At 45.8% G+C, this 26,804-nt stretch overlaps 1 protein-coding gene across 1 annotated transcript; it reads right to left on the reverse strand.

Annotated features, from left to right (window-relative positions):
- Window positions 1–398: 398 nt before the first annotated feature.
- LIN7B (lin-7 homolog B, crumbs cell polarity complex component) lies at window positions 399–5,254 on the reverse strand. The gene is made up of 6 exons (XM_074307395.1): window positions 5,150–5,254; window positions 4,544–4,662; window positions 3,831–3,902; window positions 3,198–3,407; window positions 2,482–2,645; window positions 399–1,015 (listed from the first exon to the last, which is right to left on the reverse strand). The coding sequence occupies exons 1-6, from the start codon at window positions 5,184–5,186 to the stop codon at window positions 994–996; spliced, it is 624 nt and encodes a 207-aa protein (XP_074163496.1). The 5' UTR covers window positions 5,187–5,254; the 3' UTR covers window positions 399–993.
- Window positions 5,255–26,804: the final 21,550 nt, after the last annotated feature.

Genomic DNA, 26,804 nt, shown 5'->3' on the forward strand with positions numbered 1-26,804 from the left:
CCCGGCGCTGTCTCTGTGTCTCGGCGTCTCTGTCTCTCTCTGTCTCTGGGTTGCTGTCTCTGTCTCTGGGCCCCGGCTCGGGCTCCCCCCGTGAGGCCGCAGCTGCCCCCTCCCCCGCCCCCCCCGCTCCCCCCAAAATCCAGCAGCCCCCTCCCTGCACTCCCGGGGCCGCGGCCCCTTTAACAGCCGCCTGACGGACGGCGAGCTTGAGCCAATGGGGGGGTGGTACTGGGCCCGGCGCGCCCGAGAGACCCTCCCCTCGGCGGGGCGGGCGGGGGGCGGGGGTGGCGCCGGCCAATGAACGAGTTTGGGGGGCGTGACCCGACTCGGAGCCCAAGCGATGATGTCACCACCGAGGAGCGCGAGCCCGAGGCTCCCCCAGCCCCTCCCTCGCAGAACTCGGGACCGCGCTGCGGGGGCGGGGGCGAGGAAGGAGGGGAAGTTGCGGGGATTCTCCCACAATGCACTGCGTTCTCCCCTCCCCCCCACTCCGAGCATCTGCTGTCTGGGCGGAGAGTCGAAGGCGCGGGCGTTGATTGGATGCTAGGGGAGACCCAAGGAGGGGGGGGGGTCTCCTCCCACGGTCCTGGGATTTCCCACCCCCCAGACCAGAGGCTTCCTCCCTCAGCTATGAGGTCCCCCTCCTACACAACAGCCAGACCCCTGGCCTCTTCCCTTTCTCCAGGTTTCTTCCCACCTCCAGTCCCTCCCCCAGTCCTCCGGACTGCAGCCTCTCCCTCCAACACTCCCTGTCCTCCCACCTGGATCTTCCTCCCTAAGACCATGGCATCCTAGGGAAGACCTGGGGACCTTTCCCCCTGATTCTGCGGCAGGAAGGACAGACAGGCAGACACAGGGCGGGGAGAGAAGAGCTTTAAATAGGGTCTCAGGAAGGACTGGGTGAATAAATACTGTACAGAGGGGTCAGGGTGGGCAAGGGGGAGAGAGGGCTCATAGGCAAGAGTGATGGAGCAGGAGCCAAGCCAGGAGAGCTCAGCCTCGGGACTCCAGGGACCTGTGGGGGGAGAGAGAGAGAGAGGCAGTGAGCAGACGCTTTGGGAGCCCCACAAGGCTACAAAGGCAGGAGCTGTAGCCCACCTCCCTGCAGCCTGCTCTGCTTTGGACAGTGCTGGGCAGGCTCAGACCACTGAACCCTCCCCCTGAGGTGGCTACTCCAGCCCTCACTGATCTTGATTTGGCCAAGAAGATAACCTAGATTCCCGAAGTGCTTCCCCTGTAGTCCCTTAGCTGGTTAGCGCCCCTGCTTCCACGTCCCCTGACCTCTCTCAGAGGCTCCAAAAGCTCTCAGAAGGGGCAGGGGAGACGGCATGGCTAGGGCTGAAGTTCTTAAGCAGGGGTTAACCAGCAGACACCTCCAAAGGGTCTGGGGCTACATGGAGTTTCTTGAACTCGGATGGGGAAAAACAATTGCTCCTTTCTTTTCCCTAACCTCTCCCTGTAATTTAATACTTCCTTCCATTGTGAATAGAGGCCAAAAGTAATTCTGAGAAGGGGTTGACGTGCCTGAGCCAAAGGATGCCGTCCACACAAAGGCAAAGGACTCTACCCTCGAAGCCCTTCCACTCCCCAAGGTACTATCGGGAGAAGCAGCCAGCAATTGCTGAGTCCGGCTTTCTCCTTTGTAAAATGGGGATACAAAGACCCTCGGTATTCGTACAGTCTGTTGGAATATGATCTCCAGAGCAGGGGTCTGGCTTTCCTTTTTGCAATACTTAGCACAAAGCCTGGCCATAGCAAGCAAGTGCTTCCGAAATGCCAGTTGACTGAGTGGATGGCTGAGTACCTCTCTCTGCTATTGTGAGAATCGAATGAAATGAATGTAAAGTGGAAGACATGAGTAACTGCTATTGTTGGCGGCCCGGTAGGTTCTGAAAGGTTTGGCAGGCTCTAAAGGGTTGGAGAGAGACCCGAGGTGCTTTGCAAGGGCTCAGTGAGGGACAAAACTCAAAGGTATGAAAACTGAGCTCTAAGGGGCTTGATGAGGGCTAACAGAAGAGTGTTAAGGGTTAATGAGCATGTAAAGACTGCAGGGCCATGGGAAATGTTAAGAGGCAGGGTAAGGGCTCAAGAGGGCTTCGAGGGGGCTTCCGAGAGGGGCTTAATAATAATTAAATATGATTTGGTAAGATTTGTTATGGGCTAAAGGTGCAGGGTAAACATTAGGGAGCTTGGTGAGAACTAAAGGTGGCTTGGTAAGGTCTAAGAAAGATTTGCTACGAGGCAAAGGAGCTTGGTAAGAGTAAAAGGGTATGGCAGGGGTGAAAGGGCAATATGGTAAGGTTTAATGGGCTTGGTAGAGACTGAGGAGCTTGATGAGGAGTAAGGAACATGGAAAGGACTAAGGGGCTGGCTGGGGAGTAAGGGGATTCTAGGGAGCCCAGGGGCTCAAAAGAGGCTCAGGGGCTCGGAGCTAAGGGGCTCAGTGCCGTTTAAGGAGAACAGTAAGGACTAAGCTCTCACGAGTAGCTCTGGTGCTGTTGGCGCCGCCGAGCTGAGCGCATCTTCTCAAACCGGGCCTCCATCTCCTCCAGCACTCGAGGTGTGTACCGGACAACGAGCTTCACCGTGCCTTGAGCAGCCTTGAGCAGCTCCACAGCCTTCTCATGCTGCTCCCCCTCCACACTCTGCCAGAGAGGAGATCCTATCCAGCCTGGCCTCAGCCCCAAACCTCCCCAGCCCTTTTCCCAACCTGCCAGCTCAACTTCTGCCTTCACTTTGCTGTGTGACCCTCCCTGGGTGACAGTGTCCCCATCCGTATAATGGGTAAAGTGGGACACAGTGTAGTCTGATGGCCTTTAAGGCTGGCAGTTCCCCTGCCACCAAAGAGAGGGCTGGATTACATGTTGTCTACGCTTCCTCCTGGCCCTGGCCGCTAATGTCACCCCGTTTCCCAAGGGCCCTCCTTGACAGCAGGAGCCTCTTCCTCTTCAACACCTTTGCTACAAGAGCTAGAATCAAAGACTTTGGATGGGCACCCTGATTCCACTACAGACTCCCTAAGTAATCTTGGGTGGGCTTCAGGATCCCCGTACGTGACGATGGAAGTTTCCGGATTTCTCGGTCCAATAGTGCTTGTCTTCCTCCTCCGGGTCCTGCTCTAGTCTTCCCAAGCCACCCCCAGTCTCCTGGAGATCCCCAGCCGGCCCCAGGACACCCCCACACAGCCAGGCCCTCACCACTCCATTGACGGAGAGCAGCTGGTCCCCTCTCTTGAGGCCGCCGTGCCGGTCAGCCACGCCACCAGGAATGACTCGAGAGATGTAGATGGGGGAGTTCTGCTCTTTCCCGCCCATGATGTTGAAGCCCAGGCCCTCGTCTGTCCTGGGCAGTTCCACCACTCGGGGGTGGGCATGGCCCTCGCTGGCAGCAAAGGCTGCTACAGTGGCCTAGAAGGGACAGGAGCCAGAGGCCACGGTCTCTGAGGGAATGGAGGCTGGGGCCAGGAGGGGACTCCCTCATGTGGAAAGTCTAGGAGCTCAAAAAAGGGGTATAGAGCTCCTTAAAAAGTAGAGGGCTGAGGAGGCAGCTCATTGGTCCCCGAGGAGGTAGGGATCTGTGGGGAAATGGGTCTCTGAGGAGACAAGCGCATGGGAAGGGAAGTCTGGGTCCCTGGAGATCTGGGGGGGGGATTGAAGAAAGGCACATTCAGGTGCCTGGGGTAGTAAGGGGGCAAGCAGGGAGACCCATAAGTTCTTAAGCAGATAGGAATGTGGGGGAAGGGGAAATCCAGTGGGAGAAGATCCCTGGGTATCTAAGGGATGGATTATAGGGGAAGTAAAAGCCCGAATCCTTGGAAAGGCCAGATTCACCTTGGCTGTGGCATGAGCCCGGATCTCTGCACTGCCTGTGATATCCAGAGTGTCGTAAAGCTGTTCGTACACCTGAGGAAGCAGAAGCTGTCAGAGATGCTGGGGGGCAGGCCCCCAACGCTCAGCTCCCCCCAGGACCTGAAGGACACTCAGGAACCACTGTCCCCCTGAGACGGGAGGATGAACAAGCTGCCGAGCAATGGTCAAGCAGGCCTGGGCTCTATACAGATGCAGTCCTTCCTCTCAGACCCCGGGGAAGTGGAGGCTGGAGAGAGGTGGATGAGGGTGACCTAGGTGTCCCCTCCCCGGCAGCCTTCCCCCAAGAAGAGGAGAACAAGCATCTATTACCAAGCACTGTGGGAAGCACTTAACAAATCTGGTCCTCTCCACCATTCTGGAACCTAGGAGCTATTAGTATCCCCATTTTACAGTTTAGGAAACTGAGGAAGAAGAGACTTAACTGACTTGTTCGGAGATACCGAGCATCTGAGTCGGCTGGCTCCACCCCCGCACCCTCCGAGGCCCAGGTATCCCCCGGCCCCGGCAGCGCCCCGGACTCGGGCAGCGCCCCACCCAGGAGGTAGGGAGAGAAACGACAGATTCCCGCGGCCTGGAGGCTGAAAAAGCTGGGGAGGGGGCTTAGGTGTCGCGAGGCTTGTTGGGACTTGTAGTTCGGCCCGCGAAAGGGTGGCTGGGTTCAGGTGCTCGCTCACCTCCCGGATGGCCGAGCAGAAGCGGCTCTGCAGGACTCGCTGGAGGGCCTGCAGCTTCTGGGGGGGCAGCTCCCCGCTGCGCTGGAGCCGCTCCAGGAGCTCCACCGCCCGGGACACGTCTGTGGGGGGACAGGGAGGAGGCAGGGACGGGGGAGGTGAGCGCGGGGCGAGACGGGCGGGATGGGTGGAGGAGGCAGGCACCGGGGAGGGAGGGCCCGGGGCCCAGGCGCAAGGGGAGCCCGAGAGACGGCCCCGGGGAGAGCGGGGGACAGACGGGGGCGGGAGGCAGGGACCAGAGATACCCAGAGACACAAAGACACACGCCCGCAGAGACCCGCCGAAGAGAGATGGAGAGACTGGCAAAGGGGAGCGGGGGGAGGGGAGGAAGGGACTGGGAGGGGACGGAGAGAAAGGGAACGGCCGTGGGGAGAGGGGAAGCGGGCACCGAGCCGGGGACAGCACCGAGAGAACGAGGCACCGCGGAAGGCAGGTGGCGGGGACACAAAGACAGAGGAGCCCAGCGGAGTCGGGGTTCCCCAAGGCCCCGGCTGCCGGGCTCACCCCCACGTCGGGACGGACCCCCGACTCCCCCCAGCCCGGCCTTACCCCGTTCCAGCCCCAGCGGCTCCGCGAGCGCGGCCATGTCTGCGCCTCCGCCGGGCCCCGCCCGCCCGCCCGGGACCGGGGACGGAGGGACTGACGGAGGGAGGGAGGGACCAGGGGGGGAGAAGCCCCGCCCCCTGGCCGGTCAGGCCCGCCCCGGCCCGAGATGCCGCCTGCCTGCGGGTGCTCCGGCTCCCCCTCCCTTCCCCCCAGCCCCCGCGGGCCGGCTCGGCTCCTCCGCGCTCTTCCTCCCCTCTTCCCGTTCCCCCTTCCTGCCCTTCTGGTCCCCCCTCCCAGCGGTGTCCGCTCTTTCTCTCCCCGCTGCCCGAACCCCTTTTCCGCTGGGACTGTCCCCCCTCTCCCCCCGCCCTCCCCCGGTCCCCCTTCTCCCCGCCGCCCGGCCCCTCTCCAGGGCCCCTCCCCCGCTTCTGCGTCCACCGCGCGACACTGTCCCGTGCCCTGTCCGCCCTCCCTCAGCCTCCGTCGGCTGCCCGCCCATCTGCCTTGATTTCCCCACGGGGCCGTCAGGCGCCAGGACTGGCAGGCCCGAGAGGCCTGAGCCTTCCGAGCGGTCCCGAGGTGGCGTGCGCGGTGTCCCGGAATTCCCGGCCCCTGGATGTCGGGCGGGGATGCCCCCCAGGTACGGGCCGCTGGGCTCCCTCCCCGCCGCCTCCGGCTCTCGCGAGCGGGCCCGGCTCCTCCGCGGCGCCCATCTCCACCCCCGCGTTCCCTCGAGCCGCTTTCCCTCTCTCCGTCCCCACGGCCGGGTGCCCGGCTCCTCCTCGCTTTCCGTCTGGGCTTTCTTCTCTCCTCGGTGTTCTCGGCCGGCCCGTCTTCCCCCTTCTCCCGGCTCCCCACGCTTCTTTCCCCGCCCGCCCGTCAGTCCTCCGCTTTCCCCTCCGGTTTTCTGGGACTAGTTTGCGGCTGTATCGCCTCGGGCTCCGTCCGAACCGCCCAGAGGCGCAGTGGACAGAGCCCGGTGCTGAAGCCAGGAAAGCTTCATCTTCCAGTTCGAATCCAGCCTCGGACACTAGCTGTGTGACCCCGGGCAAGTCACTGCTCTCCCAGGCCCTCATGTATAAAGAAGGAATGACAAACCTTTCCGGGATCTTTGCCAAGAAACCCCAAGATTGAGGGGTCCTGAGCAACCCACAAACATCTCACTCTCTCTGACATCCAGTAAGGACTTAATAAGGTGCATTCATCCTTCCTGCCTGTTGTCCCTTCCCTGGGATGCTCCTTCCTGCCTGTTGTCCCTTCCCTGGGATGCTCCTTCCTGCCTGTTGTCCCTTCCCTGGGATGCTCCTTCCTGCCTGTTGTCCCTTCCCTGGGATGCTCCTTCCTGCCTGTTGTCCCTTCCCTGGGATGCTCCTTCCTGCCTGTTGTCCCTTCCCTGGGATGCTCCTTCCTGCCTGTTCTTCCTTCCCTGGGATGGTCCTTCCTGCCTGTTGTCCCTTCCCTGGGATGCTCCTTCCCATCTGTCCCCTTCCTGTTGTCTTTCTCCCTCTCTGCTGAGGCCCGCAGGTCTTCTCCCCTTCCTTTGTTTTTCCCTACCTCCCTCCCCTCCCCTCTCTCTCGTCATTCCCCCCAACTCTGTCTTCCCAAACTTCAACTCTGAGAACTGGAAGGCCAGTAGCCGGCCACTGACAGGACAAGATCCTTTTCTGCACTCACTGGCCTTAGAGGCTTCGAGAAACCACTCTCCTCTCCCATCCCACACGTGACACTTCAGACTTAACACCTCAGTTCTTTCTTTTCTCCTCAACCCTCATTCCTTCTATGGAGGGCCCCCAAACATCAACTTCCCGGCTCCCATAACCTGTACCCACCTCAGGCACCCATCCACGTGCTCGGATCCTGGCTTGGGCCATTATTCTGGCCATCCTGAACTCTGAATTCCTCTTTGCTAACAACCGTTGTATCTTCCCAGTCCCAGTCCCAGTCTTACTTGTCCTAAGTACTTCATCCTTGCCACGCCGTCCAGGAACATCCAGTCAATCATTCTTGCGGTGACATTTCTCTCCTTCAGACTCTTGACTCTATTGTGGATCTGTTTAAGTTATATTTGACTCTATTGTTGATCTGTTTAAGTTATATGTGAGCCCTGTGCTCTTCTTGCTTCCTTGGCCTATCAGCAATCATCGCAAAATGCCAAGTCTGGGCTGCCTGCACCACCGCCCCCTTTATCTGCACAGAGTGCAGAAGGTCTCACAAGCATAGCGATGGGGACCACTACAAATATATGGTACCTAGATTCATCTGAGGCTTCACTGCTGCAAAACAGTTCCTTTTCTTCCTTCCCAATGGACTCAAATTCTGCGAGACTCATCCAAGCCTTTTAGGATCTTCCCACCCTACTCTTAACATAGGACCTGAGCTCCTAGAGAACATTACAAAAAAGCCATCCGTTATGACTTCATTTTCTTCCCTATTCTAGAGCTCAAGACTGTGATGGGGAATTAATCAATGTAATTCCACCATTGTCTTCTCCACGGCTCTGGTTTCCCAATGAAGAGGTAGCCCTTCTTCTCATAAAACTGCCTTTCGATTTATGTTCTTGATCCCTCTTCCTCCCATCTCTTATAGGAACCGTTCTGCCTTTCCTCTTTCTTCTTCAGTCTCTCTGTCTCTCCTTCCTCGTGACCAATGACTCCACACACTGTGACTTTCCAGGTGGAAACCTCCTCCAATTATGCCCAAAGGATTATAAAACTGTACATATTCTTTGACCCAGAAACATCACTAATAGGTCTGCATGTCAAAGAGATTAAAGAAAAAGAAAAGGACCAAGTTGCACAAAAATGTTTATAGCAATTCTTTTTGTAATAGCAAAGAACTGCAAACTAAGGTGATGTCCAAAAATTGGAGGATAGATGAACAAGTTGTATATAATTGTGCTGAAATACTATATGAAATGACAAGCAAAATGGTTTCAGAAAACCTTCAAGGGTTTTTCTAAGAACTGATGCAAAATGAAGCAAATAGACCCAGTAAAACATCGTATACAGTAGCAGTGACTTTAAAATGATAAACAAACATGGAAAACTTAGCTGCTCTGATCAAGGCAATGATCAGACAATTCCAAAAGGACCCATGATGAAAAATGTCATTCATCTCCAGAGAACTGATGAAAGCTCGAAGCACATTTTTTCACTTTACTTTATTTTTTGCTTTCCTGTGTTCCCTTTTTGTTTTGTTCCCTTTTTGGTTAATATGGAAATTTGTTTTGCAAGACTTCAAAAGTATAATCAATATCATATGGCTTGCCTTATCAATGGGTTGGGAAGGAGGGTGAGAATTTGGAACTTAAACTTTTAAAAAATGAATGTTAAAAATGTTCATGTAATTGGGAAATATTTAACAAAGCAAACAAAAAAAAATTTTTTTAAACTAGAGGGAGTGGGGAACTCCTCCATTATATTAACCATTAGAACGACAGTTCCTTGAGGACAAAGAATGTTGAATTTTTCATATTGCATTTCCAGTTTTGTTTTTTTTTTAAAGGCAGTGATATCTGAAATGTGGCTTCTTCCCTTCCCTCCCATTGCTTTCTTTCCTCTTCCAAGCAATCTGAGAGAGGATACAGCACCATAACACATTGTTTTACCATTCACAATTCATCACCGCTTATTAAATCAGATTCTCCCAGAGCTTACTACGCTTTCTTATTTTAATTTAAATACCCTCAGAAATTGCATTAAATTGCTTTCAGGATCACTGCCAAGATGTTTAAAAGATCAAGAAAAGTCATTGAGCTGAATTGGTTTATGAATTACAAGGGGAGATCTGGCATAAACTATGAATCCAGAGGACTGACAATGTATAATTATCATAACAACTTTAAAAGGGATCAGCTTTGTTTTAAAATTATGTATTTTAAAAATATTTATTCTTTCTTCCTCCCACTCCACCCCCCCCAAGTTGAGCAATAAAAAATAAGAAGGAAACCCTAAAGACAAACATGGTAATAGTCCCACAAAACAAATTCCACATTGGCCACGTTCAAAAACGAATGAATCATTCTGAATTCTCTCCAACATTTGTCATTTTCCTCTTTTGGCTAGTCAGATAGGTATAAGAGAAAACCTCAAAAATGGTTTAGTTTGTATTTCTCTGTTAATGAAATAGAGTATTTTTTTCACGTGCTTGTTGTATGTTTCTTCATACCCTTTAATCAAATATCTATTGGGGAATGGCTCTTATTTTTATAAACTGGAATCACTTCCGTATTTATCTTGGATTTGAGACTTAGCAATGAAAGTTGCTACAGAAAATTTTTTCAGGTTACCTATTTCCTATTTTACCTATTATAAATTTCCTATTTACCTATTATAATTTTACCTATTATATTATATTATAATTGACCTATTATAACTTTAACCAATAGTTTTATTTGGGTAAAATATGTTAATTTTATAAAAGAAAAGAAAATTTCTCTTTTGCAATCCCCTATCCCTTGGTTGGTCATAGACTTTTCCGCTAACCATAAGGGAAGTTTTAAGTGCCTCACCTTTTTGACTGACAGGAGGGAGGGAGCATGATTTATTTTCAGTTTTGTGGATTCATAGTTTATCATTACCTTCATCGATATATTCTTATAATGTTGGAGTCACTGTGGTTTATTCTGGTTCTGTTCACTTCATTCTGCATCAGCTCAGAGAGATCTTTCTACTTTCCTTTGAAATGATCAATTTCATCATTTCTGAGGGCACAATGATATTTTTAAAAATTTTAATAATACTTTTTATTTTTAAAAATATATGCCAAGATGGTTTTCAACATTCACCTTTGCAAAACCTTGCATTGCAAATTTTTCTCCCTCCCTTCCTCCTACCTACTCTCCTTGCTGAGGCAGCAAGTAATCCAATATAAGTTAAACATGCAAATTCTTCCACATTTATCATACTGTGGGAGGAAAATCAGATCAAAAAGGAAAAAGAAATGAAAAAGAAAGCAACAATAATCAAAAAAAGTGAAAATTCTCTGTTGTGATCAGTCCCCAGAGTCCCCTCTCTGGATGCAGGTGGCTCTCTCCATCACAAGTCTATTGGAATTACTCTGAATCACCTCATTGTTGACAAGAGCCGGGACCATTACAGTTGATCATCTCACAATCTTGTTGTTGCTGTGTACAACATTCTCTTGGTTCCACTCACTTCACTGAGCATCAGTCACGTCAGTCTCTCCAGCCTCTCTGAAATCCTCCTGCTGATTGTTTTTGTGTAGAACATTCATAAACCACAACTTAGTCAGCCGCTCTCTAACTGATGGGCACCCACTCAGTGCAATAATATTTCATGACATGCTCCTATCAGAGTCTGATTAGCCTTTCCCTAGTAGATGGGCAGCCCTTAGTGACTACAGAATGAGCTGCTATAAATATATTTAGAGTTTTTCTTCCTTCTTTCTTTGCCTTCTTCAAGACTTAGGCCAATTCCTGATTTCTAAAATATAGAGAGAATTGACTCAAATTTATAAGAATGCAAGCCATTGGGGCAGCTAGGTGCCACAGTGGATAGAGCATCAGCCCTGAAATCAGGAGGACCTGAGTTCAAATCTGAAATCAGACACTTAACACTTCCTAGCTGTGTGACCCTGGGCAAGTCACTTAACTCCAATTGCCTCAGCAAAAAAAAAAAAAAAAAAAATACAAGCCATTCTCCAATTGATAAATAGTCAAAGGATAGGAATAGACAGTTTTCAGATGGAGAAATTAAAGCCATTCTTATTCATATGAAAAAATGCTCTAAATCACTAATAATTAGAGAAATGCAAATTAAGACAACTCTGAGATACCACTTCACACCTCTCAGATTGGTTAAGATGACGACAGGAAAGAATAATGATAAATGTTGGAGGGGAGGTGGGAAAAGTGAGACACTGATACATTGTTGGTGGAGTTGTGAACTGATCCAACCATTCTGGAGAGGGATTTTAGTGGGAATTTAGACTTGTTTAAAACATGTTTTATTTTTCTAAATACATGCAAAGATAATTTTCAACATTTATCTTTGCAAAACCTTGTGCTCCAAATTTTTCTCCCTTTCCCAAGGCAGCAAGCAATCCAATATAGTTTAAACATGTGTGACTCTTAGTAAATTTCCATATTGATCATGCTGCACAAGAAAAATCAGGTCAAAAGTAAAAAAAAAAAATGCATTTCTCTATTAATGAAATGGTGCACTTTCCCATTGTTGTATGTTTACTCATACCCTTTAACCAAATCTCTATCGGCAAATGCCTCTTATTCTTATCAATCTGAATCACTTCCATATTTGTTTTGGGGATGAGACTTATCAAAGAAACTTGCTGCAGAGAATTTTTTCAGATTACCTATTTCCGTCATAACTTTAACCAATAGTTGTGTTGTGCAAAACCTTTTTAATTTTCTAGAGGGCACAGTGGGTAGAGCACAGCCCCTGAAGTCGGATAAACTCAAATCCAGCCTAGACACTAAACACTTAACAGCTGTGTGACCCTGGACAAGTCAACTAACCCCAAATGCCTCACCTCCCAAAAATTGTTTTTAAATTTTTTTTTTTTTGTTCTGCAATCCTTTATCCCTTAGTTGGTCATGAACTTTTCCCCTATCCATAGATCTTACTGAGAATTTCTTCTTTGCCCTTCTAATTTACTTATGACACCACCTTTTTATGTCTAAGGCTCATGCCCATATAGAGTTACCTTAGCATATGGAATGAGGAGTTGATTTATACTTAGTTTACACCAAACTACTTATCAGTTTTCCCAGCACTTATTTTCAAATAGTGAGCCCTTTCCTCAAAATGTTTTAGGATCTTTGGGTTGATTGTGGAAAATATGACTGTGTTATTGCATGTTATGTTCCTCTCTGTTCTAGTGATCAACTTCTCCATTTTTCAAGCAGAAGCTAATAAACTGAATGATCATTGCTTTGCAGTAGAATTTGTGACAATATACCTACTTAATAAATTACTTCCTTTGAGATTCCTTTTGTTCCTCTCTCTGAATTTCACTTCTAAAATTTTTAGTTCTATAAAAATAATTCATTGGCAGTTTAGAAGAACGTTAACTAAATATATTTAGGTAGTAATGTAATTTTTATTATACTGGTTCTAGCTACCCATGCATTTTTAATTCGATTTATGGCATTTCTGGATGTCTCCTAGTAATTACATTCCTAAATATTTTTATATATTCTGTAGTTATTTGCGGCAGCTATGTGGGACAATAGCTAGAACACCAGACCTGTAGTCAGGAAAATTTGAGTTCAAATCCAGCTTCAGATGTTTATTATCTGCATGAATTATTGGAACAAATCTTTAACCTCTTTTGCCTCAGTCTCCTATCTGTAAAATGGGAACCCACTGGAGAACAAAATGGCAAATCACTCTAGGATTTTGTTTATGCTTCATGAAGAGAAAAGACAAGTGAATGACAAGAAAAAAGTTATTTGGAATGGAATTTCTCTTACTAGCTCTTTCTGTTGAATTTTGTTGATAATATATAAGAATGCTGATGATTGATGGGAAATTGTTTTTTATCCTGAAACTATTGTCCATTGTTGCAATTGATTTTTTAGTTGACCCTTTCAAGATTTCTTTGTAAATTATCCTAACATCTGCAAAAAGTGACATTTGTTTCTTCTTTGCTTCAGCTAAATACTGTTGGTGATGAGAGACTCTTTGCTTTACTCTTGATCATGCTGGAAAGATCTCTGATTTTCCTCTATTATATATAATGTTTGCTCTTGGGTTTATTACTCTGCATTTATTATTCTGCTTTCCAGAGTTTTTTTTTTTTTAAACAAGACCAGGTATTGGACTTTTTCAAAATCCTTCTTTGCAGCTATTGATATGATTGTGTAGTTTTTATTATTTGTACTAATATGATTTGTTACTTTTCAGTCTTCCTTTTTGATTTACATGCATTATATTTCTACTAAATAATACGTTTATATAAGAACATATGTTTAAATAAAAATATGAACTAATATTATTTACGTATTATATAGCATTTTATAAAAAGATTGTGCTTATTTAAATTTAAATTTATATAATATCAAAATGTTATTTTAGATAATATACAGTATTTATAGTATTTAATATATGTATAGTATTTAATGTATTTATTGAAGAATATTTATATCAACCTCCACTTTGAGTTTGTTACATAAAACCAACATGGTCGTAGTATAGAATCTTTCTAGCATTGTTAAAGATTATTTGCTAATATTTCATTTAAAATGTCTGGATCAGTGTCCATTAGGAATATTGGTCTAAATTTCCTTACTTTATATTGTCACTCCCAGTTTAAGTGTCAAGAGCATATTTGCCTTCTAAAAGGAGACTGTAACTATTTCTTTTCCTATTATTATTATTTTTAAATTTTTTATTTTATTTTATAATTATAACATTTTTTGACAGTACATATGCATGGGTAATTTTTTACAACATTATCCCTTGCACTTACTTCTATTCAGATTTTTTCCCTTCCTCCCCCAACCCCCTCCCCCAGATGGCAAGCAGTCTTATATATGTTAAATATATTACAGTATAATTTAGATACAATATATGTGTGTAGAACCGAATTTTTTGTTGCACAGGAAGAATTGGATTCAGAAGGTAAAAATAACAGTTTACATTCATTTCCCAGTGTTCCTTTTCTGGATGTAGCTGGTTCTGTCCATCCTTAATCAATTGGAATTGGATTAGCTCTTCTCTATATTGAAGAAATCCACTTCCATCAGCATACATCCTCGTACAGTATCATTGTTGAAGTGTATAATGATCTTCTGGTTCTGCTCGTTTCACTCAGCATCAGTTGATGTAAGTCTCTCCAAGCCTCTCTGTATTTCTCCTGTTGGTCATTTCTTATAGAACAATAATATTCCATAACATTCATATACCATAGTTTACCCAACCATTCTCCAATTGATGGACATCCATTCATCTTCCAGCTTCTAGCCACTATGAAAAGGGCTGCCACAAACATTTTGGCACATACAGGACCCTTTCCCTTCTTTAGTAGTTCCTTGGGGTATAAGCCCAGTAGTAGTATGGCTGGGTCAAAGGGTATGCACATTTTGATAACTTTTTGGGCATAATTCCAGATTGCTCTCCAGAATGGTTGGATTCTTTCACAACTCCACCAACAATGCATCAGTGTCCCAGTTTTCCCACAGCCCCTCCAACATTCATCGTTATTTGTTCCTGTCATCTTAGCCAATCTGACAGGTGTGTAATGATACCTCAGAGTTGTCTTAATTTGCATTTCTCTGATCAATAGTGATTTGGAACACTCTTTCATATGAGTGGAAATAGTTTTAATTTCGTCATCTGAAAATTGTCTGTTCATATCCTTTGACCATTTATCAATTGGAGAATGGCTTGATTTCTTATAAATTAAAGTCAATTCTCTGTATATTTTGGAGATGAGGCCTTTATCAGAACCTTTAACTGTAAAAATGTTTTCCCAATTTGTTACTTCCCTTCTAATCTTGTTTGCATTAGTTTTGTTTGTGCAGAAACTTTTTAATTTGGTGTAATCAAAATATTCTATTTTGTGATCAATAATGGTCTCTAGTTCTCCCTTGGACACAAACTCCTTCCTCCTCCACAAGTCTGAGAGGTAAACCATCCCATGTTCCTCCAATTTATTTATGATTTCGTTCTTTATGCCTAAATCTTGGACCCATTTTGATCTAATCTTAGTATGTGGCGTTAAATGTGGGTCCATGCCTAGTTTCTGCCATACTAATTTCCAGTTTTCCCAGCAGTTTTTGTCAAATAATGAATTCTTATCCCAAAATTTGGGATCTTTGGGTTTGTCAAAGATTAGATTGCTATTTTTATTCACTATCTTGTCCTGTGAACCTAACCTATTCCACTGATCAACTGGTCTATTTCTTAGCCAATACCAAATGGTTTTGGTGACTGTTGCTTTATAATATAGCTTTAAATCAGGTACACTTAGACCACCTTCCTCTGACTTTTTTTTCATTAGTTCCCTTGCAATTCTCGACCTTTTATTCTTCCATATGAATTTTGTTGTTATTTTTTCTAGGTCATTAAAATAGTTTCTTGGGAGTCTGATTGGTATAGCACTAAATAAATAGATTAGTTTGGGGAGTATTGTCATCTTTATTATATTCGCTCGGCCTATCCAAGAACATTGAATGTCTTTCCAATTATTTAAATCTGACTTTATTTTTGTGGCAAGTGTTTTGTAATTTTGCTCATATAATTCCTGACTCTCCTTTGGTAGATATATTCCCAAATATTTGATACTATCGACTGTTATTTTGAATGGAATTTCTCTTTGTATCTCTTGCTGTTGGATTGTGTTGGTAATGTATAAAAATCCTGAGGATTTATGTGGATTTATTTTGTATCCTGCAACTTTGCTAAAATTCTGAATTATTTCTAATAGCTTTTTAGCAGAGTCTGTGGGGTTCTCTAAGTATACCATCATGTCATCTGCGAAAAGTGACAATTTGATTTCTTCATTTCCTACTCTAATTCCTTGGATCTCTTTCTCGGCTCTTATTGCCAAGGCTAGAGTTTCTAGTACTATATTGAATAGTAATGGTGATAGTGGGCAACCTTGTTTCACTCCTGATCTTACAGGGAAAGGTTCTAGTTTATCACCATTACATATGATGTTTACTGAAGGTTTTAAATATATGCTCCTTATTATTTTAAGGAATAGTCCATTTATTCCTATACTCTCAAGCGTTTTTAGTAGGAATGGATGTTGGAATTTATCAAATGCCTTTTCTGCATCTATTGAGATGATCATATGGTTTTTATTAATTTGATTATTAATATGGTCAATTATACTAATAGTTTTCCTAATATTAAACCAGCCCTGCATTCCTGGTATAAATCCCACTTGGTCATAGTGTATTATCCTGGGGATGATTTTCTGAAGTCTATTTGCTAATATCTTATTTAAGATTTTAGCATCAATATTCATTAAGGAAATTGGTCTATAGTTTTCTTTCTCAGTTTTCGATCTACCTGGTTTAGGTATCAGTACCATGTCTGTGTCATAGAAGGAATTTGGTAGGACTCCTTCAATCCCTATTTTTTCAAATAGTTTACATAGCATTGGAGTTAGTTGTTCTTTAAATGTTTGGTAGAATTCACCTGTAAATCCATCTGGTCCTGGGGACTTTTTCTTAGGAAGTTGGTTAATAGCTTGGTCTATTTCTTTTTCTGAGATGGGACTATTTAGACTACTTACTTCTTCCTCTGTTAATCTGGGCAAGCTATATTTTTGAAGGTATTCTTCCATTTCATTTAAGTTATCGAATTTATCGGCATAAAGTTGAGCAAAGTAGCTCCTAACTATTGTTCTAATTTCCTCTTCATTAGTGGTGAGTTCACCCTTTTCATTTTCAAGACTATCAATTTGCTTTTTCTCTTTCCTTTTTTTAATCAGGTTTACTAAGGGTTTGTCTATTTTGTTGGTTTTTTCATAAAACCAACTCTTAGTTTTATTAATTAATTCAATAGTTTTTTTACTTTCAATTTTATTAATCTCACCTTTTATTTTTTGAATTTCAAGTTTTGTGTTTGTCTGGGGGGTTTTAATTTGTTCCTTTTCTAGCAATTTTAGTTGTAAACCCAATTCGTTGGCCCTCTCTTTCTCTATTTTATGCAGGTAGGCCTGTAGAGATATAAAACTTCCCCTAATTACTGCTTTGGCTGTATCCCACACATTTTGGTATGATGTCTCATTATTGTCATTTTCTTGGGTGAAGTTATTAATTATGTCTATGATTTGCTGTTTTACCCAATCATTCTTTAGTATAAGATTATTTAGTTTCCAATTATTTTTTGGTCTATTTTCCCCTGGCTTTTTATTAAATGTTATTTTGATTGCATTATGGTCTGAAAAGGATGCATTTACTATTTCTGCCTTACTGCATTTGATTTTGAGGTTTTTATGCCCTAGTATATGATCAATTTTTGTATAGGTTCCATGAACTGCTGAGAAGAAAGTATATTCCTTTCTGTCTCCATTTAGCTTTCGCCAAAGATCTATCATATCAAACTTTTCTAGTATTCTATTTACCTGTTTGACTTCTTTCTTATTTATTTTGTGGTTTGATTTATCTAATTCTGATAGTGCAAGGTTGAGATCTCCCGCTATTATAGTTTTGCTATCTATTTCCTCTTGCAGCTCTCTTAATTTCTCTTTTAAGAATTTAGATGCTGCACCACTTGGTGCATACATGTTTAATATTGATACTGCTTCACTATTGATGCTTCCCTTTAGCAGGATATAATGCCCTTCCTTATCTCTTTTAATTAGATCAATTTTTGTTTTTGCTTGATCTGAGATGAGGATGGCTACCCCTGCTTTTTTGGCTTTGCCTGAAGCATAGTAGATTCTGCTCCACCCTTTTACTTTTAGTTTGAATGTCTCATCCTGTTTCAGGTGTGTTTCCTGTAAACAACATATAGTAGGATTCTGACTTTTAATCCAGTCTGCTAACTGTTTCCTCTTTATGAGGCAGTTTGCCCCATTCACATTTATGGTTAGAAGGACTAATTCTATATTGCTTGCCATCCTATTAACCCCTGCTTATGCTTTTCCCCTTTCCTTCCCTTTTACCCTCCTATCCAGTATTCAACTGGTAAACACCACTTGCTTTTGACAGCCCTCCCTTTTTAGGATCCCTCCCCCACCTTAAAGATCCTCCCCTTATTTTACCCCTTTTCCTCGAAATTACTGTATTCCCTTCCCCTTAGCTTACTCCTTCCCTTTCACTTTTCAATGAAGTGGAAGAAGTTTCACCATAAATCGAATATGTCTATTGATACACGCTATGTTCATCTCCCTCCTTTCTTTCTCTCAGATATAATAGGTTACCTTTGCCTCTTCATGAGATGTAGTACCACCACTTTATACTTTTTTATGATATAATCTCCTTTCTACCTCTAGTTTCTAAGACAAATTGTACATATGTTCTTTACATATTTTTTTGACAGAAGTATAGTTCTCAAGATTTCTTTTTACCTTTTTTAGAAGTCTCTTGAGTTCTGTATTTGAAGATCAAACCTCTTATGTAGGTCTGGTTTTTTCATCAAAAATAGATGAGTCTGAGCTCTGAGGCTCCGAGAACGCACCGAGTCAGTGCAGGTGGGGGTTGGGGGTGGCCGGGCTCTGAGAGACGCTGGCTTTCTGGGGTTTTAATCTTCACCTCCGGTGTTTACACCCTCTCTGCTGCTTCTGGCTTGCTGCCAAGACGGAGCATCCACACTGGGGCAAAAGCCCTTTCGCAGAAACGGCAGAGATCACACCCCTCCCCCTCCGGTCTGAGCTGTGTGAGCTGCCTGTCTTGCTCTGGCTGCCTGCCCTCAGTCTGCGCCCAGTCTGTTCGACCCTCCCCCGAACAAACACAGACCTTTTCTGGCGACTTTCAAGGATGTCTTCTCTTGGTGATAATTTGTGGATTTCTTTCTGGGTCAAGCATTAAGTCAGAGGCTTGTCATGAAGTAAGTTCTGAGAGAAAACGAGGAGCTCAAGCAGCTGTCTGCCTCCACGCCGCCATCTTGGCCGGAAGTCTTCTTTTCCTATTATTGCAAACTTTCTGTAAGATTGGACTTAATCATCCACAAAGGGAAGGCCCTAGAATTAAGGGAGATTCTTACAAAAAGTCGGGTTTTGGCTGGGACTTGGCCAGGAGTTCCTGGACCTCCACTTACATGGGGAAGTGCAGGCTGTGAGAAGACTGGGGCTGGTTGCAAAGGGCCTTGAATGCCAAACCGAGGCTTCTGAGTGTGGAGGCCACCGAGAGCCCCTGGTTTTACAGGGAGGAACTCGACTTTGGAAGAGCACTTTGACAGCTGAGTGGAGGCGGACTGAGGCAGGCGGCAGGCCATGGGAGCCATGAAGAGCCGAGCAGGAGCTGGAATAGGTTAGAAGCCAGATTGTAGGGCAGAGACTGAGAGGAAAGGAAAACAAAGCACTTCTCACCGTGGTGGCTTCTCAAGGGGTTTAGCCACAAGAGCAAGGAGATGGGACAGCAATGGAGGAGGCCAAGTGAGGGTCTTTGAGGAAAGGGGAGGCCGGGAGACCAGGGAAGCCCTTTCTTCAGGGCCCTATGTTAGCATATCGTGTTCTTGGGCATTTTCCTTGGAGTAAATATGGGACTGCCTTTTTGAGGGCCTTCCTCCCAGGCCTCTCTTCCTCAGAATATTCGGCATTTTCATTGGCTTGCGAACTTGAGTCTGTCTTCACTCTGGCACTTGAGGGTGTGGGCAGCCCCAAGCTTTCCCAGAGAGTGGAGGCCAAGTTGGGCCCCTCTTTTTCCCCAGACATTGCTTTGCTTTGTCTTAATGCTGGGGTTAAGGTCAAGGAGCCTGGATTCTGCTCTGGGCTCTTCTCTTCTGTGGCTAGGGCTCTGGGATTTGGTTTTATTTCTCTTTTTTCCATTTAATATTAATAATATCTTGGAATAATTTATTTCCAATAACATATTTCTCCCAATTACATGTAAAGATAGTTTTCAACATTCCTTTTTGTAAGATTCTGGATTCCAGAATTTTTTCTCCATCCCTTCCTTACCTCCCCCTCCCCAAGCAAGCAAGCCATCTGATATGGGTTAAACATGTACAATCATGTTCAATATATCCCCCATTTATCACGAAGAAGAAAAATCAGACCAAAAGGGGAAAAAATCCATGAGAAAGAAAAAGCAAATAAACAAAACACGGGAAGTAATATCCTCTGGTCTGCATTCAGACTCCAGAATTCCGTTTTGGGATGCCGGTGGTATTTTCCACCACAAGTCTTTTAGGAGTATCTTAGATCATTGTATGCTGATACAACTAAGTCCAAAAAAATGGCTCTTTGCACAATGATCTCTGGTTCTGCTCATTTCACTCAACATCACTTCAAGTATTTCCAGGCTTTTCTGAAATCAGCCTACTCACCATTCCATTGTAATCATATACCACAATTTATCTATAGTTCTAAGTAAAAATGTCCTACGTTTCTATTGATTAGAGAAATGCTCTGAGGTACTACCTCATCCCTATCAGATTGGCTACAATGACAAAAAAGGAAAATGTTGCTGAAGATGTTGGAAAATTGAAACATTAATGTTTTGTTGGTGGAGTTGTGAACTGATCCAACCATCCTGGAGAGTAATTTGGAACTCTGCCCAAAGGACATAAAACTGTAAAATTATATCCCTTGATCTAGTAATACTACTACTACTAGTTCTGTATCCCCAAGAGATCATACACGTGTTCGACAATATTTATAGCAAGTTCTTTTTGTGGGGGCAAAATATTGGAAATGAAGGGGACACCCATCAATTGGGGCATGGTATATGAATGTAATTTTTTAAATTTTTCCCAGTTACATTAAAAATGATTTTCAGCACTCATTTTTGTAAGACTTTGTGTGCCAAATTTTTCTCCCTCCCTTCCTAACCTCCTCTTTCCCGGAGGCAGTAAGCAATCTGAGATTACATATTTCCACATTAGACACGTTGTGAAAGAAAAATCAGAACCAAAAAGAAAAAAAAACAAAACACGAGAAGGAAAAAGCAAACAAACAAAAAGGTAAAAATACTCTGCTTTGCTGCACATTCCGTCTCCAGAGAACTCTCTCTGGATGCCGATGGCTTTTTCCATCCCAGGGATCCATTGTCTTGAATTACTGAATTGCTGAGAAAAACCAAGCCTAACATAGATGATCATCACACGATCTTGTTGCCGTGTGCAGTGTCCTCCTGGGTCTGCTCGCTTCCCTCAGCCTCAGCTCACGTAAATCTTTCCGGGCTTTTCTGAAACCAGCCTCAGTTCACATCTGGCCTCTGTAGTTGTGTGACCTACTGAAGTCACGTGATAGTTTGTCTCAGTTTCCTCATCTGTAAAACGAGCTGGAGAAGACAATTGCAGACTCCAGTATCTACCCCAACGATCTTAAAGAGTAGGGTGGACTGAAGCAATGGAACAATAATAAATGTATCCATGCACATAATATATATATATAGGAAGGAGGGGTTATATTAGATTAGTTAAAGCATTTATCTACCACTTCCTGGAAAGACAAAGGAGAAGTCACTAGTAAATTGGAAAGAGAGCACTTTCTGCCACTAGTAGGACAAGAAAGCATTACTTAATGACAAATCAGGAGAAAGGATACAGGACAGCTCCAGAGATGGGAGTGAAGGAGGAGGAAGGGGAGGAGGAGGAGAAGAAAAAGGGGACGGAGGAGGAGGAGAAAAGAAGGAAGAAAGGGAGGAGGGGAAGAACAAGAGGAGGAAGGAGGGGAGGAAAAGCAGGAGAAGAACCCGGCCTGTGTGCAGCAGCATTAACTATTAAGGAGTAACCTCCTGAGGAGAGACCCGATGCTCAATGTGAGAGCAGGCTCTCAGCTAGAAGCCAAGCTCTTTGTCAGAAAAAGGGTCCCAGGAAGAGGACGGGGCTTCACTAGAGCCGTGAGCCAAGGAAGCTCTTGCCCATGGCGGAGGTGGGGAGGAGAGTGTTTAAAGCAGACGGTTGGGATGCTAGGAGGTAGCTGAGGAAGAACAGGTTGCCAGGCAGCAGTGAGAGCCTGGCTCAGGGGAAGGGGATAGGGGCTCAGGAGGAGCAGGTGAGAAGGGGAGGGGGGAGAGGAGCTCAGGAGGGACTTGGGAGGGGCAGGGAGGGGGGACAGGTGAGAAGGGGAGGGGGATAGGGGCTCAGGAGGGATTTGGGAGGGGCAGGGGGGGGACAGGTGAGAAGGGGAGGGGGGATAGGGGCTCAGGAGGGACTTGGAAGGGGCAGGGGGGGGACAGGTGGGCATTTGCCCGGCCCCGCCTGGGGGCTGTCAGTCTGCCACCGTCCCCGTCTGGGCTGCTCTGAGGGTGACGATGTCATCGGGGCTTGACAGGAAGGCTTCGTCACTGAGTCCAGAACTCATGGGGTGGGCGATGGGCCCCGCACGCCCACAGTGTCTGAGCTCTGACTGCTGCATGAGGTCCTGGCAGCTTGGAGCAGGGTTCCGGCCCTCCTGGGCCCTGGAACGGCGCCCTCTGGGCTCTGATGACCTGGTCTTGAGAGGCCCATGTGGGCCCAGTTATGCGCTGGGATCTGAGGGCCTGGTCCTGGCAGGAGTGTTCCGGGACCTCCAGGAGGGAGCCGGCCACTCCTGGGATTCTGCCTCAGGCACCGACATCGTGCCCGCATACAGCAAGGGCTTAATGTGTGCTGGCTGACCTTGGATAGCTCAGATGAAATCTGCTGGTCACTAAGCACCCCAGTGGCTGCAGGAGCCCTGGGGGCCCAGCAGAAACACCTGCAGACGTTCCCTTGGGCTCACCGGTCCAAGCACTTCCAGCGCCTTCGGCCTCGAGCCTCCTAAAAGGGCGCCCTCCAAAATGAACACACCGTCCCTGAGGAGAATTGCCTGTTGGGACCCCGAGGCCCATAAGACCACCGGATCTTCCTCTAAGTGGTTTAGCCACACTCATTCCGCACCATTTTGAGAGGGAATGGAACTGCTCATTTCTGTCTAGTTTTCCCATGGTCTCCATTCTCCAGCCCATCCTTCCTCCACCCCCCACCAGCTCCCCGTGCCTTATAACAAAAAAATGAGAGGTAAAAGCCCCTCAGCAGACCCAACAGACGAACGGGGTCTGGGGGTTATGATCCCTCCCTTCGGAGAGGCAGAATGAGCACTCATTAAGCACCATTTACAGGCTTCATAAACAGCAGAATCTCATGTGATCTTGCCTTGCCAGGTGAGTGCTGTTGTCACCCCCATTTTACAGATGAAGAAACTGAGGCAGACCGTGGTCTCGCAGCTGGTCAGCCTGGACTCTGCGTCCACTAGATCTGTCATCCCTACGGAGCCCTCCATTACGCAGCTCCCACCATTCACTGGGGCGTTCCCCAGTGGGAGGACATCACTTCTCCGCTCATTTGTTGGCAAATAAAGTGTGGCCGTGAATGTTGTGTGAGCTCCTTGGGGAGGGGGCAAGGAGCGTGTATGTGCCTAGGAATGAGCTCTCTAGGCTAAGTGGTGCAGAGGGCAGAGCGCTGGATTCGAATCAAGGCTTGGCCAGTAAACTTACTAGCCATGTGCAAGTCATGCAAACACAGTCTGCCTCAGTTTCCCCGCCTGCAAAATGGAGATGATTATAAAACACCCACCTCCTAGGGTTGCTGGGAGGAAAAAAGGAACTGGTGTTTGCAAATTGCAAAGGATTATATAAATGCTAATTATCATTGTATAATTATTATTGTGTGACAATTTAGACTGAAGGAGAAGCATCGGCGTGTGCCCTTAGATGGAGACCCAGCACTGCCCCCACCTGCCGGTCCTGCCCTCTGGCCTGATGATCCTGTCTCCGGCCTGCTGGTCCTCCACCTGCTGGTCTTGTCTCTGACCTGCTGGTCTTCCACCTGCTGGTCCTGTCTCTGACCTGCCGGTCCTCCACCTGCTGGTCCTGTCTCTGGCCTGCCGGTCCTCCACCTGCTGGTCCTGTCTCTGGCCTGCCGGTCCTCCACCTGCTGGTCCTGTCTCTGTCCTGCCGGTCCTCCACCTGCTGGTCCTCCACCTGCTGGTCCTGTCTCTGACCTGCCGGTCCTCCACCTGCTGGTCCTGTCTCTGCCCTGCCGGTCCTGTCTCTGGCCTGCCGGTCCTCCACCTGCTGGTCCTGTCTCTGACCTGCTGGTCCTGCCCTCTGACCTGCTGGTCCTCCACCTGCTGGTCCTGTCTCTGACCTGCTGGTCCTGTCTCTGGCCTGCCGGTCCTCCACCTGCTGGTCCTGTCTCTGACCTGCTGGTCCTGTCTCTGACCTGCCGGTCCTCCACCTGCCGGTCCTGCCCTCTGGCCTGATGATCCTGCCTCCGACCTTCCGGTCCTGTCTCTGACCTGACCCTGATGCCATCTCTGAAGTCTCTCCCATCAGCCAGCAGCAACTGTCTGCCTTTCACTGGGCCTTTTGTACACATTAAGCACTGGATGAAGGTTTTTTTCCCTATTCATTTTTATTCCCACCAGATTCAATAAAGCATTAATCACCAAAACCATTTCCTACTGCTTACCAAATCTAGAGCAGTGGGACAGAACAGACAAGGAGGAATCACAACAAGTAAATTCAATAATCCAGTGCCTGTTAAACTCAGGAAAAAAACTTCATTGGGGAAGCAAGTAGTGAGGGCTTTAGACTAGCAGCATCAACCTTAAGTAGAAATGGTTCACTGGGGGCCGTACTAGAATGCCCCGAGTAATGTCTCTATATTATATTGTATTTTTATTTATTAAACATTTTCCAATTACATTTTTTTTTTTTTTTTTTGCTTAGGCAACACTTGGGGTTAAGTGACATGCCCAGGGTCACACAGCTAGGAAATGTTAAGTATCTGAGACCAAAATTCAGGTCCTCCTGACTTCAGGACTGGGGCTCTATCCGCTGAACCATCTAGCTGCCCCTCCCAATTACATTTTAATCTGTTTTAGACTTTAGAGTTTTTCAAGATCCACATGTAACTTCTGTTTTTATTGTTCAACCATTTTCAATCATGACTCTTGGCAGAGAGATCAGGGCAGTTTGCCATTTCTTTCTCCAGGTCATTTTATGACGAGGAAACAGAGAGACAAGGTTAAGTGACTTGCCCAGGGCCACACAGCTGGGATGACTGGATTTGAATTCAGCTCTTCCTGACTCCGGATCTAGCATTCTATCCACTGCGCCACCTAGCTGCAGCATTATATATCCTAACCCATTCAGTCATTAAGCATTTCTTCAGACCCCCATTGGGGATTTTCTTGGAAAAGACACTGGAGGGGTGGGCTAGTTCTTTCTGCAGCTCTTATTACACATGAGGAAACTGAGGCAAACAGGACTAAGTGACTTGCCCAGGTATCACACAGCTGCGAAGTGTCTGAGGCTGGATTTGAACTCAGTAAGATGAGTCTTCTGGACTCCAGGCCCAATGCTCTACCCTACCATATTTTATAATAAACTCAAAATGAATGGGCACAATCCAAATACTGGAAATAACACACTTTTTACAACTATCGATTATTAGGGAAGAATTTTTAACCAAAAAAGTGATAGCGAGTAAATGGATAATTTCAATTACATGAAATTAGAACGCTTTGCATGAACAAAATCAATGCAGCATAGCCGCCATGTTCAAAAGGAGAGGGATCCATGGGGAAAGGTCAACTAGTGAACAGATGCACACCCAGTCACAATCAGCACTTATTAAGCACCTAAGATCCGCCAAACACTGGGACACATTTAACGTGTGTGCGTGTATGCGCGTGGAAGATCAGCACCTTTGCTGAGATGACAGCCTGAAGAATTCTAGAAAGCAGAAGGGGGGGGGCAGGAACCATAGCACAGAAGTGGGGAAAGTCAACAGGAGAAGGAGAAGCAATATCGTCTTCAAAAGAATAACACACATACAGCAAGAACAAAGAGATGGAGCCCAAGAAATGGATCCAAAACTTCACAGAGGCAGGATGTCATACTGACAAGGGATGATGGTTCCCGGGATCCTACTAAAGTGTTCGCCCTCTCCATCTCCCTCTCCTTGTCTTTGTCTCCTTCTCTCTCTCTTCCCCTTCTTCCCTCTTTCTTCCCCTTCCTCCATTTCTCTTTCCCTCTTCTCTTTGTGGGTCTGTTTCTTTCCTTCTCTCTCTCTTTCCTTCCCTTCCTCTCACTATCTAGCCCTCCCTCCCTCTCTCCCCCCTTTCTCTGTGGGTCTCTGGTTTTTTTTGTTTGTTTGTTTGTTTCTCTCTCCATCTGCCCCCTTTCTCAATAAAACAGAGCAGATAATATTTTTTATTATTATAACTTTTTATTGACAGAACATATGACTGGGTAATTTTTTATAACATTATCCTTTGTACTCACTTCTGTTCTGAATTAACCCCTCCTTCCCTCCACCCCCTTGCCTAGATGGCAGGCAGTCTTATACATGTTAATTATATTATAATATATCCTAGATACAATATATGTGTACAGAACCAAACAGTTCTCTTGTTGCACAGGAAGAATTGGATTTGGAAGGTAAAAATAACCTGGGAAGAAAAACAAAAGTGCAAACAGTTTACACTCATTTCCCAGTGTTCTTTCTCTGGGTGTGGCTGATTCTGTCCGTCATTGATCAATTGGAACTGAGTTAGATCTTCTCTTTGTTGAAGATTTCCACTTCCATCAGAATCCATCCTCATACAGTATCATTGTTGAAGTGTATAATGATCCCCTAGTTCTTCTCGTTTCACTCAGCATCAGTTGATGTAAGTCTCTCCAAGCCTCTCGTATTCATCCTGCTGGTCATTTCTTACAGAGCAATGATATTCCATAATATACCACAATTTATTCAGCCATTCTCCAACTGATGGGCATCCATTTAGTTTCCAGTTTCTGGCCACTACAAAAAGAGCTGCCACAAACATTTTGGCACATCCGGGTCCCTTTCCCTTCTTTAGTATTTCTTTGGGATATAAGCCCAGTAATAATACCACTGGATCAAAGGGGATGCACAGTTTGATAACTCTGGGGACATAATTCCAGATGAGCAGCTAATATTTTAATGCTGTGTTTTAATAACAAGTGAAGCAATGAGAGCTATTTGCCTTGGCTACCATTCATACCAACATGGAAAAATCTGTGACTCGCCTGACTTCTAAGAACTTAGGAGAGAAAAGAAGA

Source organism: Sminthopsis crassicaudata, chromosome 3, assembly GCF_048593235.1.
Source record: "Sminthopsis crassicaudata isolate SCR6 chromosome 3, ASM4859323v1, whole genome shotgun sequence".
Taxonomy (NCBI): Eukaryota; Metazoa; Chordata; class Mammalia; order Dasyuromorphia; family Dasyuridae; genus Sminthopsis; species Sminthopsis crassicaudata.

Excerpts from the sequence above, each read along its gene's own strand:
- LIN7B (XM_074307395.1), bottom strand. The coding sequence starts at position 5,186 with ATGGCCGCGCTCGCGGAGCCGCTGGGGCTGGAACGGG. Across the intron at positions 4,663-5,149 it reads GCCGCTGGGGCTGGAACGGG|ACGTGTCCCGGGCGGTGGAG; the intron begins GTAAGGCCGGGC and ends GTCCCCCCACAG. Across the intron at positions 3,903-4,543 it reads TCTGCTCGGCCATCCGGGAG|GTGTACGAACAGCTTTACGA; the intron begins GTGAGCGAGCAC and ends CTGCTTCCTCAG.